The following is a 21,911-nucleotide window of genomic DNA, read 5'->3' as shown; positions in this document are numbered from 1 at the left end:
ACCCTGTTTAACGACCACAGCTGGCGTATCTCTAACGATAATAGAGAGCCGTCGCCCTCACAAAGGCCCACATCTCGTTTTCTCGAGCAGTTATAAACACTAACGAGGAAAACATTTCCAAAAGGTCAGCACCCCCGGAACTGCCGCTGCTTATCGTTGCGCCGGACGAATCGGTTTAAATCAGCCCCGGACGCATTTTGGCAATTTGTAAATCACACCAAATGGACTGGACATACCACCATGACACCAGATGGCATTTGCGAAAGGGCATTTAATTCCACAAGGAGACACATCAACGTAAGTGCACTTTCATTTTTAGCACACTTCTTGTGAACAGACATAACCTTGGAGAGGAATGCTAGAGATTGACAGAGAAAGAGAGACAGACGGGGAGAGAGGTGACGAGCTTCAGGGAGCAGAGTGAAGGAAGGTGAAGGAGGGGGAGAGGAAGAGATTAATCGATTTTGGAAAGAGCTCCAAACCACGTCCTCAGTTCGGTGATTCAAAGAGCTGGCTCACACGTGTGACAGCTGGCCAGGGGGATATGAAAAAACAGTCCACATCTTTTCCCCCGAATTCATTCTTCAGGACTCTCCAAAACAATTCCTGTGAAGGGAACAGTGACGCAGCAGTTTATCCCTGCCGCACTACAGCGTTAATAAATAATACTTACAGTACGTGGTGGCTACATTTTTAAGCAGCAGAGACACAAGACTGTAGCAGCACCTGCTCAGAGCATGTTCCCCTCTGAGTCCTCCAACGCTCTTCAACAATACAAAACAGGATGAAGAATAGAGTGAATAAAATCATGCAATGCACCAAGTCGAATCCAAACCGTACACAATGTCGTAAAAAAAAAAAAAAAGTTCACACTATGACAGATTCATGCTCGTTTTTAAAGATTACAGGTAAGTGTCATAGCGAGTGCAGCAAGGTTTTAAGTCCCACAGTTAAAAAAAAAAAAAGAAGTGCTAGCACGTTCACACGGACTTTCTTTCTAGGTGTTCATTAGAAAACGGCAAAAATGACAGATCCGTAGGCACAGACACGACCACAGTGTAGTAAGCCAACGCAGCGGCCCACAGAGTCTAGGAATCAAACATACGTACAACAATCATCAGACGCACAACACGGTGTGTAACACACACACTAGGAGACGAGAACAGTGTTTGGACGATCCGACAGGGGTTTGGATGAAGCTGCATTTTACCAGATTCTTATCTAGAGGTGCATATGTTGCAATGAAGCCGAGGACTAAGGTGTGTTTTCTGGATTACAGTAATGGTCTGTGTGTGTGTGTGTGTGTGTGTGTGTGTGTGGAAGCCAAAAATAATGTAACTGAACAGCTAAAGTTGATTTATTGATACTTGAATTTTTGCTCGTGCTAATTCCATGAGCCCTCGCTGTACTTTGAGTTTCCTGCTAATAGCAAACACACTAAGCTAAGATGGTGGACATTATGTGTTCATGGCTACAGCACTGACTGATGACAGGAGATGGAGGTGGCCACTGGATGTCGTTCATTGGCTTTGGTCTTTTGAAACCAGACGTGACGAACAAAGGGTGGATCTGACTGAGAATTCGAGGGCACTGTGCTCAATTAATCGATTTCGAGTCCATTTTATGCTTTAAAACAATGCAATTACAGCATTAAGCCACATGTCTAACTGAGGCTTTAAACTGTCACATCAATGGTTTTACAAATTTAAGCTGTCGTAGTTGTAAGACTGTCACACTTTTGATGCGTTCCCATCAAATGTTTTAAATGACAAACTTATATCGCAAATCCAATCGCATCGTTTGCAAGATCTGTCTGAAAAAAATGGCAAACACAAACTGTCTTTGCAACTGTTCAGCCCCTACACGGCCACATAGTCGTAGCCTTAGCTTAAAGCCTGATTCATTGTCTATTTGAATCTAAATGGGACCGTGAGTTGCTAAATGAACATCAAGCTGTATTAAAGGAGACTCCAAACTAGCATTTGAGACCATGAACTCATTAGAAAAGTATTTACTGAGCTAATAAATTAAGAGAGAAGTAGGATCATTCTCCCATACACTTCAACCAGAGGAGTCGCCCCCTGCTGGCTGTCAGACAGAATGCAGGTTTAAGTCACTTCTGCACAACTTTCACTTTTCAGATCCAGAGGCTACGTCCATCTTCTACATACAATCTCAAGGCTGTAGACTGGACAGCTTGATTTGTAAATGACAGGTTTAATGACTGTCCTGTAGTCACTGAACATGCGCTTGTTAACGTGATCGTTTTTCATGTATTCATTAGTGGAGTAATCAAGTCATCTGAACATTGAAGATCAAAATGCATAAATGTAATTATATGTTCAACACTTCTATTTCTATTACTTAATTTTATGAGTTACAGCACTCATACATGTGGCATGTTCTCAGTGCAAAGGAGGTGACAAAACTTGAAGGCAAAATGTAACATTTTTGCCACAACAGTGGTGAGTGACACGAGTCGTGTGTTCCAGCAGATGATGCAGTTGCTTTTTGTTGTCACAATACATAATTTCTGACTAATGAAGTCCTTCACCTGTTTCCCATTGGGGTGGTGCATAAGTGCAAAGTTGCCTAGTGCAGCTTCCGGAGCACCGCTAAACCGCCATCTCATCGCCCAGGCAGTCCGGCAGGGTCTCTGCGTTCAGCACATTCAGGAGTCGAGCGGCGCCGTCGGCTCCGGCTCCCTCGCCCTGCCCCCAGCTGTCCCGGTCATCGCTCTCATCCGTGTTTGACTCGTACTCTGATCCGATGCCCGATTCCCTGAAACGGAGCAGCTCCAGGGCTCCCAGGACCTGCTCCCCGAGCAGAGAGCTTTCATCTGGAGCACCGTCGCTGGGAGTCTCCCCGCTGTCCTGGCCCTGCTCCTGACCGTCAGGCCCTCGAGATGAAAACCGGAAGCACTCCAGGCGAACTCCACTGCCGCTGATCCCCAGGGGGATGGTGTCGGCGCCGGCGGTGCCTGGAGAGCAGGGTCCGGGCACAGCGGAGACCCAGGCACTGTCACTGATCTGGAGCTGCGATGGAGCGGCTAGCGGGCCCGCGGACGATGAAGGGGTGAGGGGTCCACCGGGGGGCTTGGCACGGAACGTTATCTCCAGAAGACTGTCCTGGGAGCCCACTGATGAAAAAGAGACAAACAGAAATAGTAAGAGACGGAAATGTACAGGATGAAAGAAAACACAGAAAGAATTTTATTTATCGCATGTAAACAGATGAGGGCCACATAGGAGGAGAGGTCCAAGCAAAGCAGATGAGATTACGTGGAGTGGGATGGCGTCTGTGCTGACAGGATTTGATAATTCGTGACTATAATGGCAGCGTATTGCCACTGGCTGAATGCAGGGAGAGGAGAACAGAGAGCAGCACTGAATCCTCTGAGGGAGCTGCCACGGGATAATTAATTGCGTGCCAGAAGTGGATAAAGAAAAGGAGCCATAACAACAGGAAGGAGAGGGGCGAGAAGGAACCTGATTAAAAGAAAAGAGATGAAGGGAGGAAAGGATTTTATGACAGGAATTAACAAAGGAGAAAGTGTAGAAAAAGAGGAAGATTAAAGGCAAGATGAAAAAACTGAGACGCACGCTTTAAATGAGAGCGGACTCTAAGTGGTGCGTCAGGGATGAAAGCGGATTTCCACTCACTCGATGATAACTGGCCCGCAGCTTTGAGCTCCAGCTCCTGGATCTGTTTGACTAACAGCGAAATGTGCTGCAGCAGGTCGGTGTTCTGCTGCAGCAGCCTCTGGACTCGGGCCTGGGCTTCGGACCGAGCACACACCTCCACCGACAGCTGCTCCTGGAGCACGTGCACCTGAACGCACCAACACAAATGCATCGTTAACGACACGTGTGACGAAAAACAGACTCCAGGACCCAGGGGCTGCAAACGCTGGATTTAAAAAAAGAAATAAACAGAAAGAAGCTTCCAGTGTTTCCTCAGAAGTCACAGAAGAGGCTGAAACATTGAACCTCCGTTATGAATCAACTTCCATGAATGAGAGCACAGATGTGGAAAGGTCTCTGCAGAAAATTTAATGTCTGGAATGAGAATTTACTCACCGAAATTTCCCACCACATCCTGTTTAACACTTCACTGACTGAACATTTTAATCATGATAATCATTCTCCTGCCTACATGAAACTGTAGTTCCTGGGCTTTTGCTCATTTGCCTGTTTTTACCTGATGTGTTTTGCCAAGTTGCATGAAGATTTCCAGTAATCTTAATGAGGATTCGTCAGTCACTTATCAAACAATCATACAATTCATTTAGAAGCTGGAGAACATTGATTAAAATGATGTGCATATGATGGACATGATAGTCAGACGTACTGGTGGTCTGTTTAGGACGTGTAGCTTGAGCTTTAGTTCATTTTTAGCTTGTTAAAGGTGAGCACTCGAGTAAATCCAGCAAACTGTAAGCACCAGAAATGACAAAAAAAAGACAAAAGAACAATAAAAGAGAAAAACAGATGTGCTAAATGAGGCACCAAAGAATAAAAAAAAGCCTCCATCAGTACCTGTGCTGAAGCTGCCAGAGCCTGCTGCTCCTGCTGCTGCAGCTGTTTCTGCAGGAGCTGGACCTGGTGCTCCGCAGAGCAGGACGCCCCCGCCGCAGACGGACCCGACACCGAGGCCCCGAGGATGGGAGAGCCCAGCAGAAGAGAGGGGTCATCAGATACCTACAGCAGAGGCGACAGAGTGACTTCTAACAGCATCTAAAAGCCATGTCTGCGATGGGTACGTCTCTGGCTGATTTCTCCAGTCCAGTTCGCTGTCTGAGTAATTCGTTCACCTTTTTACTCTAAAGCTCGAGACACACTTGAAGGCCAGCTGCAAAAAGACTGTTTCCACTGAGTTGCGCACAGTTTCATCTTGTCAAAACACTTGACAACACACCGAGTGTTCCCCTTAGTGATGGCAGTAGGCGAACACATCGCCAGGCACTGATTCGGTTATCTTCAGCTTATATTCAGTCCAAGCAGTTCAAAAGCAGCCTCGACAAGGACTGTACATAAGGCTCAGCATCCTTTCATTCATGACTACATTGTGAGATCCTATTCTGCTCTGTGGCTTCGTTTTATATATTTTTAACAAAGAAGAAATGTATTGTGAATCACAGCTGAGCTAAGGAGCTGCGAGTTGGGTCAGTTTACTTTTATTGATATTTGTACTGAACTCAACGTCAATCCTGTGCCGTCGAAAAACCTCCACAGTTACACACGATGCCACCGAACAACGAAAATCTCACAAGTATTCATTTTAAATAAACAGAAGAGTATGTACTCCTGTTGAAGGTCTGTACAGCAGACAGAATTAAAAGGAAAGTACAGGGTATAGGATAACCAACACTCCTAAATGATAGAGGAACAGTGGAAAGAGAAACACATGAAGCTTGTCTGTCTACAGAGGTGGTGCAAAAGCCGACAGTCTGCCAGCCGGAGCTCCTCAGGGAGCGAAACGCAAAGAGACGGCGCTCTGGCAGCGACGGGCCTGTCTGCTTTCATCCCGACGGAAAAATCCAACGCATGGATTCTTAGACATCATCGCCGCTTCACATTTAGGCGCTTATAGGAGAACTTCTGCAGTAAACTCTCAGAACGTATGTATATTTAGCATCCCCTGTCTGGAGTTTTACTATTCACTGAAGTGCAGGTGGGAAATGTGCCGAGCTTTTAAGAAACAAGAGGCAGAACGATCAAGGCAACATCCATCATGTCAAGTCGCTCAAATAAAGAAAATATCAAAGTGGGAACTGTTTTTCAGAACACATGAAGATCAATAAATGCTGCTCTATTGAGACCGCTTTTGATGGAGGATTTTGCTGATAGATCTCATTTTGAATTAATGTCGGGCCTTTGATTTTGACGGTCTGACACCAGTACATGACATCTGATGTTTAAGACCTTTAAATCATTTCTGCTGCCCTCAGACGCTGACGAGGGAAATATCCTGAAGGGGGTTAGTCAGAAACAAACACCCACACTACGGTTACTGTTGTAGGCAACATTAGCATTCAGTTAGCAGTTGTGTTTCAGACAATGTTGTACATTTAAACCCAATATTCATCACACTTGTCGCTCAGTTTTGTTCTCCTCCAACCAGTGAGAGAATGACCTGCTTATTTAGCTGCTAAAGATGTCAGATACTGGACAAGTAGCTGCAAGTTTTTAGAGTTTTTTTTTACTGGAAACAGTTGCCAGACATTTGTCCAATTAAAACTGATCCTCAATAAAATAAACTAATTTAAAAATGTGCTACTGAAGCTCTGATGCAGCCACCGTTCTCTTGTTGTAGTCACCACTCTGTGGGCTCGAGCAACAGGAAAAAGTACCTTTTATTTAAATGTATGTAAAATGTTGCAAAAGTTTTCATTTTTACTGCAATATATCAGCTCTAATATTTGTAAAAATACAAACAATACAACAACAAACAGTTTTCTGAGTAACTGTAAAGACCCTGACAATTTATATACAACTAGGAACAGCTAATGTGTTAAAGGGAACATGCAAAACAAAAATGTGCTGGCATGCTAACGGGACTGTAACGTTTTTATAGTGCCGTCATGATTGGTTCAGGACAGCTACCTAGTTTCAGTCTGCTGTTACATTAACATTAATCTTGTGGTCAGCAGCAGAGTTGAACACAAACAGTCAGTAACCGTCACACTTTGTTGTGGGGTTCCTCAAGGCTCTGTACTGGATCCACTGCTGTTCTCATAAAGAGTTAAAGTTCGATGTGACAGATGGAACCTTAATTCAGCAAAAATATGTACAAATATGTGTAAAATATGTAGTCATTATTACTCAGAAATAATGAAAACAATTGCCTGGTCTATTAATTTTTTTTATAAATATTGAATAAAAACACTGATTTAAATGACACAGAGTTTAATTTCAAGGAGGGATTTTGTCACTTATAAGGCACAACACTAGCATGTTAAGTCAGTCATACTGTAATACATCAAAGAGGTCTGCTACGATCAAAAAAAAACTAAGTAGCATCATTTAATCGAATTGTGAAGATGGGGCTTTAATGGAGGCTCAATCAGTGAACCTATAAATAGATCCATAGATTGATTGTCTGGGCTGCTGCTGGGATGCTCGACTCACACAATTATGTTGGAGCACTGCTGTGGGAGGAGCAGCCAAGAAGGACACGACTTATCTGTCACGTCTTTTACAGCAGATCAATACGTTGGACTATACTGTCTTTCAAACTCGACTGTGAAGGACACTCGACCTTCAAATTACCCAGACGTGTGAGAGCAGACCGTATGGCATGCTGCTGTTTTACTATGGAGGAATAAATAATGGAAAAACAAAGATCACTCCCCCCCATTGTCAGATAGCCATGTAATTAGACGTAATAACCACTCAATTCGAAGCAATTAACTCAAACGGCACCGGCTTTCTCTCTCGAGTAATAAAGCTGATGGGGCCTCGGAGAGTTGGTGGGAACCTGAACAGACCAACACTGGAGAGCAGACAGAGGCTTGTCCAACACTGCAGGATTAGCGGAGCAGCGCCAGGAAGCCTTGCTGTGAATTCATCAATAAACCATATGATCCCATCAATATTGAAGAGCCTCACGGAGCACTTCTTCACAAACAACCCTTCAAGATGCGCTTCTACTGTACATCCCTCAACGCTGTTTTCAGATCTTCATTTTTTAAGTTTATAAGAAGTCAAACTTTCAGCCTCCACCGACGTGAGCTCGAAGTGAGAGTTCTTGATTAACGGTACATTTCTGCCTTTTCAGATGTTTTTTCTTCAATCACTGGAACATATGCTCTGCCAAAATACACCCTGTTTATCTTCCTCTGAAGGAATAAGCACATGTAAAGGCCACGGGGACGAAGCGATTGATCTGCTTGGCTGGTTTCTAATTGAGTGTTGAATCAAGTTGAAGTTGTTCAAGTTAGTTTTAAAAGCTGAAAGGATTTCTTGGGTAATTGATCTTCTAAATGTCAGAAATGTAATTTTGATAAATGATTTTAAGTTTCAGGGGCTGCACGGTGGCTTACCACCGACGCCTCGCAGCTAGAAGATGGTGTCCCGGTTAGGAAGCTTTGGATCTTTTTGCGTGGAGTCTCCATGTTCTCCCCGTGCAGCGTGGGTTCTCTACGGGTTCTCCGGCTTCCTCCCACAGTCTAAAGACATGCTGAGGTTAATTGGTGATTGTAAACTGTCCGTAGGTGTGAATGTGAGTGTGCTTGGTTGTCTGTCTCTAAGTGTAGCCCTGTGATAGACTGGTTACCTGTCCAGGTGAACCTGCCTTCACCCTGAGTCAGCTGGCATAGACTCCAGCCCCCCATGACCCTAATGAGGACTAAGTGATGCATAGATAAAGGATGCATTTCAACTTTCGCTCTTAGATTTAGTAAGAAATTGTCAAGATATGTGCTGTGAACACAACTTTTAGTCTCTCCCCTAAAACATTAGGCCAACATGAAAGTGACTTAAATCTGCGTTCTTCTAATCAGCCAGCAGGGGGCGACTCCTTTTGTTGCAAAAACAAGTCAGATTGCATAAAAGTCAATGAGAAAATGACCCGACTTCTTCCGTGATTTGTTACCGCAGGAAGCATTTTTAAAAGTAATTTGTGGTCTTATTTGTTAGTTTCAAGACTTTTTCAACACAGCATGATGCTATTTTTTGTAATTTATGGACCCATTTAGAAAAAAAATAAGATGATAAAGCGCTCCATGCTGGTCAAGTTTCAAAAGATAGCGATGGCCATATTCCAAACTTTGTCCACATCCTCAGTTTGCAAAGCAGGCTCGCTGGTATAAATGTGTAACGTCCAAGCCAGAGACAAGATAATAGATATATCAGTTATTTTCCAACAACTTTAGAAAGCTCCATCCAAGCTAAAACATCAGACACTCACTGTTTGTTAGCTGTCAAATGCTAGTCTTTGCTTTTTTTTGTGTCTATATATTCTGCTGAAACTTTTTGGACTGCACCAGAACTTGAGGGTTGAAAAAGTAATTTAAGGCTTTTGAAAACAGCGAGGAGTATCTGTCATTATTTTCTAAGTCTTTCTCGACCAAATAATGAATTTTTAAACTGACAAAAAATGAACGTCAGCTTATTTTTTTTAATGAAAATTAATTGCGGCTGTGCACGTTAGTTGCTGCGTCGTGCAGAATGCTCGCAATAAGCGTCAATAAATCACAACTTTATTGTGCTGCCGTCACCTCCGCGAGTTCTGCAAAGCCTCGTTTGTTTTAATGGAGCGAGACAATAACTGCTGAAAAGATGAAGGACGGCATCGGTACTCTACCTTCCCATCGCTGCCCAGGGCCTCGTCCTTCCTGCTCTTCTCCAGGTCTGACGAGGAGGCGCACTCGATGCTCTCCTCCGTCGTGGCTTCAAGGTCCGTCTCCTCTGACAATGCAAACCTCTTCTTTGCTGCAGAGAGAGCAGATGCATGAAAGGGATTTTCATGCTGAGTTTTTTTATCCCCCCACTTTTTGCTTTATAGTTTCCAACATATCTAGAGGCAGTGACAGCAGCAGCAGCAACAGCAGCATCGGCGAGCGAAGAGCTGGCTGAGCTCCACACAGGAAAAGGTCTTTGATCAATGGCTCGCACGACTCACCAAAACCAATTTGCGGCTTCAACATTGGCAAATTGGAAAAGAGAAAAAAAATAAAACTGGTGGAGGATAATGACATCTTCTCTCAGAGAGGTGTTTGTTTCTGCAGGCACTCTGGCTTTTTTTTTGTGTGTGAGAGAGAGCAGGAGGAGAGAAGAAAGCCTGGGGAGTTTGTGTGTTGTGTGAGATTGACAATGAGTTTGTGACAGAAGGAGAGAGTCGGGAGGCTTCTGTGGATGCAGCGTTTGGCGTGTAGGTGTGAGTCACCTGGCACTGCCTCCAGCTCCTCCGCCTTCCCGTCCTCATCCTCCTGCTCGTCGCCTTTCTGCTGCAGGGTCAGCTGGTGGCACACATCGAAGGCCTGACCCACCGTCCGCACGATCCTCATGGCCTGAGACTAGCGAGGGAGGACACGGAGGAGAGGAAGAAGAAGAAGATGTTGGGGTTTTGAGAACAGACAGAAAACGGCAGCAGCAGCGCAGTAAGGGAGGATGCAAAAATGAAGGTGCACAGCGGGGGGGCAAATGGGGCGCCAGAGGAGTTTTGCAGGAAGACAGACAAAGAAAGTGTGTGTCAGCGTTTTGGTGCGCGAGTGATTAGAAAGAAGATGAAAAGTAAAAAGCAGGAGGAGAATGAGGGGGATGGAAATTATGACAGAGGAAAGCAGGAGGAGGAGGAGGAGGAGGGGGGGAGATGGAAACCAAATTAAAAGGAGAAGCTCCAGCGAGCGCTTTCACTGCTCGTCCTTGTCTGCTTTCTTTGTACACGTTCTGCTGTCATGGTGATGCATCGGCCTATTTCACGAGCAGGCGACGCTGATAGCGGAGGGAGTGCAGATAAAACTTGTTATTGTAGGAGGCTCGGTAGGTGTGTCAGCTTAGCACCATCAATTACTGCCCTTTTTAGCAATTTGCCATCAAATGCTCGTCTTCTCACGGAGAAAAAGAAAGCATGATCAGATAGCGCCAGCGTTGGCCTTTCTCCGCCGGCTTCAGGGTTTTAGATTTTATTGTTCGTTCTTCGAAATGGTTCGGCGCCACCTTACTCAGCAGAACTGAGGTGGACCAACCAGTCGTTCTTGAGATCAACCAAAACGGAGGCGAGTCGGCCTTTGCGGTCGTCTTTAGAAACTTTCACCTCTTCTCGTTGGCATTCGATTGAAGTCGAGCTCGACACCCTGACTTCATCTTCTTATTCAGATCTTGTTGTCTTCTTTTATTCAGATTAGTTTTTCAGTCATTGTATTTCATGGCCTGCAGGTTTAATTCTACAGCACTTTGGTTCAACTCTTGACTTTGACTGGAGACGGTTTAATTTGGTTTAACTCAAAAATGCTCGACTTAAAACTTAAACACGACATAGTTAACGAAAAGTGAGAGACATCGTGTGAAACAAAAACCACTCAGTGATGCTAAACTTTAATCTCTTTGGTAAAAATCTAGTTTCTCTTTTTTTTGTTTTTACCTCGTTAAGACGTCAATATGGTGTTTTTATTAAGGCGCATTATAAGTGAAGTAAGGAGGCAATGTACCAAAGGCAGCCTCAAAAACATGGATTCAGACTTCCAGGTTTCATATATATAAAAACCTTCCATATAAAAACCTGGGGAACTTATTCGGTGGGACTTTCTGTGTTATTCATCTTTTTCGGAATCTGTTTCTGTTTCTATATGACTGAACCACACCAATATTACAGCTTTCTGTTGTGTATTGTAGAGTTGTGTTTGAGCAGAGCTGTGGGTGAACTGGTGTGATCGAGTTGCAGAAAGTGGAGAGTGGAAAGACTTCATAGATGTACACATCCTAAATGAGGCAACTGTGTAGAGTTTCATCCCAGCCATTGTAACGCAGGAGGGGATTATCTGCATGAAAAAAAGCTTTTCAATATAAATTTTTATGGGTTTAATCAATGACCACGGAAGGACTCTAATGGAATAGTTGGACATTTTGGGAAACAGGCTGATTTGCGTTGGCATTTTTTTTTAGTGATTGTCACAGGAGAGCATGTCTGTGAACAATCAAACAGAAAACATTCCCCAAAGGTTTGTTACTGTCAGGAAAGTCCCCTGAGCGTTCCCTAAAGGTTCCCTGAAGGTCACAGTTTATTGAATTTTCAGGAACTGTTCTCTTAACATACCATGAAGGTTACTGTTTGCTGGGAAGGTTACAGCTAGCAACGTAGCTTAGCATAATGACGGGAAAACAGCTAGCCTGGTGATGTTGAAAGGGAACAAAATCAACCTTCTAGTGCCTCGAATATTTACTAATTCTTCCCGCATCATATCTGTTTATTCCACAGAAGCTAACTGTAAATATTATTGTCTTGAATCACTGGATAAAGTCATGCATTTTCCTCTGTTTTTGTGCTTAGCTAAGCTTTAGCTTCTAGACATTTTACAATAAAAAAAAATGCTTTTAAAAAAATACATCAAGGTACAGTTCTGTTTAAGTCATTGTGTTGTAGCGCTGAATTGATTAACCGACAATTAAACCTCTGAATCCCAATTATTTCTTCAGTGTTTTCTGCTCATGTTACACTTTTACCCAGTTTTTAATACAGTATAAAGTCCTGCACTTGTGTAAAAACAGCACAATCATGACTAGAAGTAGAGACCTTAAGAATGTCTTTTGTGCAGGATAATAAAGTTACAATCCCAAAAAATCCTTTAAATAAGAAAAAACAGGAAGTTGCACTGAAATGATTATTAATTTCCCCAAAATTGACAAAATCTTAAATCAACATGCACCATTTTTTCTACCAAAACTGGAAAAAAGTGACTCTAAATGCTGTGGATATTTATATTACTTGCATTTTTACTTGTTTTCATACAAGTTTTCTACCTGTGTTAGCACAGCCTGCAATTCAGCCGAATAGAGCAGAAACACTTGTTGGGTTTTTGTCAAGACTGTCGGTCGCAGCTGAGCCACTGATGGATTCTTAGTTGTGCCGAGGAGTGTAGAATTTCTTTCTTTCTTTTTTTTTTTTAAACACTGGTCAAAGCAAACTTGTTAAATGAGACGTGTAAGATAAAGTGATTTTGATGAAACATCGCAATTTTAAGCGTAGAGTTTCCTGATGGGACGAGACTTCACACACAAGCGGCTCATCGTTAATCATCACTACTTTAATATGTCAGTGATCATTTAAGTAATCTTTGTAGCTTGAGCACCAAACATTACTGGGTTGTTCAGTCGTGTATATTTGCCAGTTTTCATTATCTTACGTGATTTAACATGTTTGTGTTGGAAGATATTTGGGGAAGTGTGACTATTTCGTGACAGTTTATAGACCAAGTCATTAAATGAGAGCATAATGGGCGGATTAATCACGAATAAAAATGATCCTGTCTCGCGGTACTTGTGAGCTCTACAAATCAGGTTCAGGGCTGTTGTATGAATTAAATGCTAATTTTTGTTCTGGCTTTAATGCGGGTCTCAAGTGTTTGTTAGGCAAGAAAACTCCATGTGGCCTTTGAGACACCAGCACTTCCCTGATCGATTTCAAGGCTTCTTCTTTCCTAAAGCCCTAATATGCAGTCCAGTGACACCATCCTAAATCCACTGGAATTAAACTTTATCCACCATGTCCTTCCTCAGTCTCACTAAAGGTGATGTTTTCCATATTGAACACTGGCAGAAGCCGCGTCGAAATAAATTTATTGCCATCTGCCTCGGGAGGATCATCCTGCCTCGAGGCGCTCAGTCAATATGTCAGGGTAGCTCAGGCTTGAAAGTAGCTCAATCAGGTGAAATATCAAAACACGCCAACAACACAAACAAGGGGTACGGGCGGGGAAATTGATTCGGTTGCTCCATCAATGCAGAATTTAATTTGGTTTTTCGAAAATTGTCGCGTTAAACTGGCGGCCCTCCCGAGGCCGAGCACAAAAGGCCGTGTTGATGCACTGAGCCGACATCCGAGCCTCGCTGCGCTGGAACATGATGAAAATAAATCAAATCTCCTCTTATCAGCTGGTCCATCTCCTCCTACTCAGCACACATGCTCGGTCTGCAACTCCCAGATAAAGCTGCGCAGCCCCGGGGAGGTAAAGAGGCACCGCTGACCGCGTCCCTGACAAAGTCGTGGGTGTTTCGTTCGGCAGCGGTGAAAATGTCTTTAAGTGCAGAGTAAAAAAAAAAAAAGCCCCTTTTCTTTTCTCTTCCCACCAGAATGATTAACATTCAGCTTCACTAAGTCGCTGTCTGTCTGGTATCCATGGTGAAGGGACGGCAGTCAACCTCGCTGATGCTCCGTCTTTGTCGTGGAGGGGGGAAAAGAAAACCGGCAGATATGTGGAAGAGAGGAACATGTCTTTCGTTTTCATTTTAAGATTATGCACACGGCAGGTCTCTCTCAGATTCACTGGCAGGTTGACACACCGCTGCCGCCGCACATTATCGTCAGAAGCTGCACGGCGTCGAGGTGAAAATGAAATGCATCGATGGGCTCGCCGCGGTTTGTTTGCAGCCCACTTAGAAGGATAAAGCCGGAGAAAATCTGTGCTCTCGCTAATGTCGACAAAATCCACCGTAAGACCCAAACCAACAATGTGTTGATCCGTCTCTTAATAGCGACTTGTGTTGTTCAGCCCCGAGCACATTCATACCTACTCATTTTGAAGCTGTAGACATTTTGGAAAACATTCTTCGGAGCGGGAAAAGGAGTTAGATGAGAAGCTTGACAGAGCTCTGCTGTCTTGACATTAAATCTGACACCACAGCAAGCAACCTGTCAACTCTGCTTTGCACAAACACCGGGAACGGGAGAAAACAGCGACCTGCAGCCTGAAACAATCTCTCTGTAGTACGCTTATTAAAACAACACGTTTCTGTTTATTTTGTACCTTAAATTGAACCTCAGTGATGCCACAACTCTGGAAAGTCAATGCGCCCGGTGACGAAATAACTCCAGCACACCACAAAGCGTCACTTTTACATGAAATATATATCGCAGGATTAAGCAGAAAAAATATGTGACTAGTGCACTTCAGAGGCAAAGTTCTGCTGCGTTTGAACCGAGTCAGACGCGTTCTTTCCCCTCGTATCCCATCTTTGTTGCTGCCGGCTGTAGCTTCATGTTTACCGCCGAGATATGAAAGCGGTATCGATCTTTTCATCCGACTGTCAGCAAAAAAAAAGCAAACAAGTATCCCAAGATGTCTTAAAAAATAAAATAAACAGGTCACAGGGTAAATAATTCACAAGCCTGCAGTCCTAGAAAGTACGTTCGAAATAAATCGCAAAAAGTATGCATTTGAGGAATTGCAATGTCAGGCAGACTAGTTGCATGAAGTTGCAGTTACAGTTCACTGACAACATATTGATTTTAAATATTGCGGTTTGTGTCTTCAGCGTTATTGAACTCTTGTTGGTTGTGTTTGGGCACAGGGGAAAAGTTGTAGTCTGATTTAATATAGAAAAAAATTCACTGTGAATTGACACAAAATGCTTTTAATTGCATTTAATCACTATATTTTCTAACTGAAGTGCTTTTGCTTCCCAACGTGACACCAAACCTCCGCCTGAACCACCACCTGCTGACTCATTAAAGTCAAGAGGTAACCCAGCCAGTGATTGTGGTGACTGGGAAAGCAATACAGCAGCACCACAAACGTATGTTGTAGGTGAAACTGACTCAAAATAAACCTGTCAAATATCGCAGAGGTTTCCAACAGTTCCACGACTGTTGGTTTGGGAATGTTTCATGGGATTTGTTGACAGTAAGAACCAGAATCACAGCCTCACGCTTGCACGCCTACTCAACCATTCAAGTCAGATGACGGCAGGACAATGCTTTAAATATGGATGCTGCTGCCGAAAAGCCACAAATTTTAAAATGCGGAGGCTTCACACAGTCAGCCTGGCAGCACAGAGCGGCGCAGTTTCAAGGTGGACACCCGAGATTAGTGTCACCACGTCGGTATCTCACCGAATGAGAAATACGCTCACGGTTTCCTGTCCGTCGCTGAGTTATCGTGTTGAATAACGGCCAGAAAAAAGGTTTTTGCAGAATGTGAAAATGTCAGGGTGAAGCTGACCTGTGACCTTCTGAATATTAAATGTCATCTCTTCATCATTTTATCCTATTAAACATAAATTGAGCATATGGGTTCTTGATTTATGGCCAGAAATGTGTTCCGTCACGGTGGCCTCGACCTTTGACCGCCGAATTCTAATCAGTTCATCCTTGAGTCCAAATGGATTTCATAATGAAACTCCCTCCAGGTGTTATTAATATGTCACGAGAAGGATGTGAGGCTATGGAGACCCCAGTCTGACTCACCGAATGTAGGTTGTGGCTATGTCTGCCATTTATTTCTCATTCTTCTCCAATTCTGTTATCTGCATGTTACAGGTTTCAAAATCCTCTCTTATTACAAAAAAAACCTCAGAGCAGTAAACTACCACGCTGAAGGTGTCATGTTTAGATAAAGACCTGCTTGGTTCTTTCGGCAAACAGTTGTAAAGATCTTGCTGTCTAACAAGGAAGCTCTTGCTCACCAGTTAGAGAAAGACTTTCATTCATTTCAAAGGTAAGTTCTACCAAAAAGACAGTACATGACTTGTGCTTGTCCACTGTTTTGGACACCATCACTGCATCCTGGGCTCAGCACTGCCCAAGGCGATTGGCTTAAAGTGTATCAAAGTTACTTATTCAGTCAATGAAAAGAATTATTTTTAACTCTGTGCTGTTGCTGCGACTAGAATGATCTATGACGTTAAACCTCTATACTCATTGCAGCTCGAGCACACCAGCTCACCTATGGCTCAGCTCAAACACTGCAAAACTACACACAATGGCAAGTTGCAATATTGGAGTAATTCAGCCAAACATGTTTGAACCAAAACGATTCTGAAGACGAATAAGGACACAGGAAGTCCCACCCTGCAAGTTGACAGGCTTTGTTTCTAGTCTCTTATAGCACATAAAAAACCCAATACGGGGATGTTATTGAAGTAATAGCTAAAGGTTTAATAGCCAAAAAGCTGGATATGTCCCCCAGCAGTTGGTAGCAACCATGAATAAAGGCAAAATAGCAAATATTGGAGATAGCAGTTGTTTTTTTTACTGAAAGCAGCCATTTGTTCCTGTTGGAAATGAGGTTAATGATGGCAACGAAATGGCAACGTTGTGGGCAAACATACAGATGTGATAAAATGGTACAAAAATTTCACCAGAGGGGGCTTTTAAAGAAATACAAACAAGCCAGAGTGGTTTTTTTGCCTCGGTAGCAGAATGATAATGGATGCGGCGTTAATGGAGCGTTCTTTAGCGCTGACACAGCACTGATGAGGAAGGTCTGGACATGCAAAGCTGTAGGGACCTTCACCTTTGACCGCCTAAATCTAATGAGCTCATCTTTAGGTCCAAGTGAACGTTAGCGCCAGATTTAAAAGAAATCTCTTGAAGCTGAGATATCATGAGATGGGACAGATGGAGGGACAGACGCCTCCGGCCACAGTTCATCTCAGGTGCTGAGGCATTAACGTATAGATTATCATTCAGTTTGTCCGGAGTTCAGCTTACCTTCCTCTTTGACTTGAACACATTGCAGCGGAAAATGTTGCTCTGTCCGTCTCTGGCTATGTAGCTGAAAATCTTTAAGTCTTGAGCATCGTGTGAGACATAAAAGATCCTGTTGATGCGAGAAAACATCCAGTCAGCGCTCCAGCTTCTCATTTTCGATCGATTCTAATCAAAAGCACTCACCTGTAGATGGGGTCCTGCGTCACCAAGATGGTATTCTCATCCCACGACCACCCTTTTCTCTGTCACGACAGGCAGAGACACGAGATGTAATTCAAGGTTTAAACTCAAACGAACTGACTGATCAAACACACGCTCTCAACACTGACCTTCTTCTTTTTGCGCAAAATCACTTTGACAGAATCGGTGGACACGACGATGTTGACCTTCTTTTTCTTTATGTTCTTCAGCTTGAATTCATACTGCGGAGGAAGAATCAGATTAACGTTCATGCAGAATTTAAATCAAAGAAAAATTGATTATCGTGCCACACGGTGTGACTAGTATTACACATCACACAGCCCCACTGAGATGGAGCGCTGTACTCAAGATAAATGATACACAGCATATTAGGAGGGGGAAAAACAGAGATTACAGAGACAGGGGGATATTTTTTGCCTATCTCCTTCTCAGGGGAAATCTGAGTAAACATTGAGAAACTGTCAGTTTCAGTTTCTGGAAGCTGTTTAAGCTTTCAAAGGCAGACTTCCCAGAGGGAGGCAGACATGTGTGGGACACTTTCATCCCTCTGCATGATTAATACTACAGCCTGTACCCTCTGCTTCTTCTTCTTTTTTTTTTTTTACTGCGGGCTCAGACTCCAAATATCAAGACTCTATGAACAAGCGTGGATTCATGCGGAATAACACGCCTCACTTTGAAAACACAAAGTCCAACATCAGATGATTAATTGATCAGATGAAGTTCAGTGAAATCAGCCGTCAGCGAGCGGAGCGTCGCCCACTCTGCGCCGCACACTCGGATGTTCTCTTCATCTTTACATTTCTGAGGGTTTGTGCAAAAATAACAACCCAGAGCCTTCCTTTATTTCCCCCACAGAACTGAAACCCGCCTTCTCACTCTTTTCCTGACGTCTCAGAATAAAAGAACTTGGCGTGTTTGTTGCTTAAAGCACTGGTAGCACTGCTGATTTTAGCCCACTTTTTTGCTTTACAGTGTAAGCCGGTGACCTCTTGTCATCTGGTTCCATCCCCTTAATCTGTCTTGTTGCTGTGTGGGAGTTTTCTAGACTAGATTGTAGATGCAAAGGTGAAGGACACCTCAATGTGTGTGCGCGTTATCCAGACTAATGCAGCCTCGCATAAACCGGGACGAGAAGACCATCCATCTCGGCGCGCATCGCTGTCAGAGGGCGATGAAGTGGAACGCAGGAAGTGTTCACGCCACATTTTCATGCACATCAGCCCGAAACTAATTCAGACCAGCGCCGCCTCCAAGCAAATATAACGCTACAGGTTGTGGCCGCTCACCTCTTATCTCTGAGCCACTGCGAGTAGTTTAAGGACAAGTTGAATATTCAGCAACCGTCTCCCCCCAGAAGCAGAGACTCTTATGTTTTCCATTTTAATCTCACCTGCGTTTACCATCATAGTATTTTCATTATTTGTCTCTTAATGCATTTTTTCTTACTTCTGCTATTTTTTTTTTAATCTACTCAGTTTTATTAGTTTTGCTTCGAAGCCTCGGAGAAAAAAAGCACTTTTACAATCTCTGCTTTCAGATAAGAGCTGCATAATGTGTGTATTTCATTAATATTGTTTGTTTAAGCACAGATGGAAAGGCTGAAACGCACACACTGAGCCAGCAAGGTGTTCAGCCCTTGGATCACCTTGTGCTTTGTGTGGGTTTCTTTTCACTATGCGAGCATTGAATGTGTCATCAGCTCCAACTTGCAGGAGAGCAGCTTTATGATTTACCATAAGGGAAATCTGCACAAATCCAAACGCTAAATCTATGCCAGTACAATCAAATGGCCATTATCCCGCACTGAGCACGAGGGATCAGGATTAAATCTTTCCTGGGTGTCAGTGGGGATGCGGCCGACCTCTGAGTGACACAATGACTTGGTTGTTAGATTAGATCCAGCAGCTGACAAGCAGCTAAATCCTCTCCTCCCAGCGCCGCCGTGTGAAACTGCAGCGACGGCTAATGACAAGGCAGCGCAGTGTTTCCAGGTCTGAGCGAAGGGAGGTTCGGGGAGGATGTTGGTTCCTCTAATGCAGACCTGAGCGCCGTGGCTCCCCTCAGCCAGAAAATCTGAGCTGCCCTCTGAATCCTGCTGTGATTTAAACGGCTCCTGACAGCCCACTGAATCTGCCCGGTGCCCAGTTTTACAGACAGGTGATTTATGCGTAGAGACGATCCTCCGAGGCAACCGCGCACAAGGTGAGGCATAAAACACGGGAGGGGAGGCGTTTAATGTGCACACAACAACATTAATTGCCGCTTTGGAGTTGACGTGTTTAAGCGGCTCGAGGTCGCGGGGGTCAAGTTCGGCATCTGGTTCAGAGGAGGTCGCCCGTTTAATTGACTTACTCTGATTCTCCTCATGGCGGCGACGATCTCCATCCGGCTGCCGGGGCGACCCACCTCCAAACTGCCAATGTACTGCAAGATGTGAGAGAGGGGGTTTAAGTATTGGCTTTTTGAAAGAATGAAAACTATCGATTAAGCGAGGAGTGCTGGGGTGGCATGGTGCTTTATCTATTTACTTTATTTTTGCAGCTGTGAGCTTTTTTTTTTTTCATACAGTTTTGGGCACATTCCTCTCATTGCACTCCAGATGTACACTCAGTCGACCAACGTTTATCCACAGTATACATTAGTTTTTAACACTTATGGATTTGGCTACTCAAAATTGAGAATTTGCAGCTTTTCTTATGGATTTATGTTACATTAAACTGGATATTTGGCAGCATAGCACTGCCATACAGACAGATAAATAGATAAATAGACACTTTACTTATGCCCCTTTGGGAAATGGAAGGTTTCCAGGAGCTCACACACGTTACATTTGAGAAAAATAATGTGCAAAATAACATGCAAAGTAACATGCAAATCACACCGGTAGAAGAAATGATGTGCAAAATAGCGTTGGGAGCATAATAACTTGGGTTTCTGTTTTATAGTGCAAACTATTAATCAGTTAAAATCATTATTAGTTGCAGCCTTATTACACTGATCGATTTTTACTGCATGCCAAAAGCAGAAGAGTCCAAATTTAACTGAGAAAAAATGCATGGATATAACATTCACAGGCAAAATAAAAATCTTCAGTTTTTGCTATACATTTTAGTAAACCAGCACTAAAAGTGTCTTTCCTCATCAGGTTAAAACATTTCTTTTCACACTCATAAGTCATAAGATGACTTAAAACAGACATAAACAGCTCTCTGCATTCAATTAAAGCAACACTTTTACAGAAATAAGTGATGCTGAAGTCATGCAAAGATAAAAATACAACCATCATCATGTCACAAAACCTATTGCATGAAATAATAGTTGGACTTAAAGGAAATAAAGTCAGATTTGTGAGGGCAGCAGCCAGAGGAGCAGCCACCACATCACTGTGTTAATAACATGATCTACGAGCCTGGATTTCTTCCTCTCAGCCACAAACTCCAATCTGTTGCGGGAGGCTCCTACCTTTGCCTCGAAGCAGACCCCATGTTTGAACACCTCGTCGTTGTGCATGGGGATCCTCAGGTCGTGCGCGTCATCCACTAAATTGTACTTGGTTACTCCTGGCATCGCTTTAATGACAGCCGACTCGCTCCCCGACACTTGTTTTACGACAGCGCTAGAGACCTGCAGATATGCGCATCTCCCTCCGGCGCTTCTCCTCCGTCCCTCCCTCCCTCCCCGCACTCTCCCCCCTTCGGAGAGACGCGTCACTCCGGAGGTCACATGCGGGTTGAGGCGCTCCGGTCGCGACCGATCGATTAGTTGATGGGGCTCAATGACCGGCTGATCGCTGAGTTATTTCTTTGTTTTTTCTTTACTGACCCGTTTCACTCCGGTGTGGTCTGAAGCGACGACGGAGGAGCAGTTACGCGCCGCCGCCGCCGGGGTCCCGATGACGCACGGATCTCAGCGCATGATTGCTTTTCTTCTTTCTCGCCCTCCTCACAGCGGAGTCCAAGTAAAATATCTGAGTGAGCGACCGCTATGGAGCAGCAGCGGGAGCCTGTTAGTCAGTAAAGTGGATGCAGGATGTGACAGATGAGGAGGGACTCTCCCTGTGCGCAGCCGGCGTTTGGTTGGATGACATCTAGTGGCATCACAGGGAACGAGCGCATCATCAGATGTTTGTTTCCATGTGGATTCCAGGAGCCCCCAAGGCTCCTTGAAGAGCTCCTGGAAATAGAAGGCTGTTAATATGTGAGAAACTTGTTCATCTACAGAAATAGACGACACATATTCACTGGCAAATAAAACAAAAGTGAACTTGGTTGAGTTGTCTGAGCTGTCAGCTCTCCAAGTGTGAACACGAAGACAGTTTGACCTTTAGTTTCACACTTACACCTTTATAATGAGGGAAGTTATGAAGAAGTAGAGCTATGAGCCAATTACTGTTTGACTGTACATAAAGATATCAGTGTCTGTGTGGGAACAGATTTGTTTCAAGGCTGAACGATTCCAACTTTACTTGTTCTGCCGTTTCAGACAACAGTTAATGGTTCAGTGAACTTTGCTTTTAGCACGAAAATACAGCTGAATTTCTTTTGGAAATTTGCCATTTA

The 21,911-nt window shown here is 43.8% G+C and overlaps 1 protein-coding gene across 1 annotated transcript; it reads right to left on the bottom strand.

Moving 5' to 3' along the window:
- Nucleotides 1-268: 268 nt before the first annotated feature.
- LOC103362200 (carboxyl-terminal PDZ ligand of neuronal nitric oxide synthase protein-like) lies at nt 269-21,061 on the bottom strand. The gene is made up of 10 exons (XM_008288520.1): nt 20,815-21,061; nt 19,705-19,776; nt 17,478-17,570; nt 17,332-17,390; nt 17,149-17,257; nt 9,889-10,018; nt 9,307-9,434; nt 4,539-4,700; nt 3,663-3,831; nt 269-3,139 (listed from the first exon to the last, which is right to left on the bottom strand). Exons 1-10 carry the CDS (start codon nt 20,917-20,919, stop codon nt 2,616-2,618), a joined length of 1,551 nt encoding a protein of 516 aa, XP_008286742.1. The 5' UTR covers nt 20,920-21,061; the 3' UTR covers nt 269-2,615.
- Between the last annotated feature and the right edge of the window lie 850 nt (nt 21,062-21,911).

Source organism: Stegastes partitus, unplaced genomic scaffold (genome assembly GCF_000690725.1).
Source record: "Stegastes partitus isolate 25-593 unplaced genomic scaffold, Stegastes_partitus-1.0.2 Scaffold0, whole genome shotgun sequence".
Classification (NCBI taxonomy): Eukaryota; Metazoa; Chordata; class Actinopteri; family Pomacentridae; genus Stegastes; species Stegastes partitus.
Note: the sequence above shows the minus strand (reverse complement) of the source record. Positions and strands in the feature narration are given on the sequence as shown.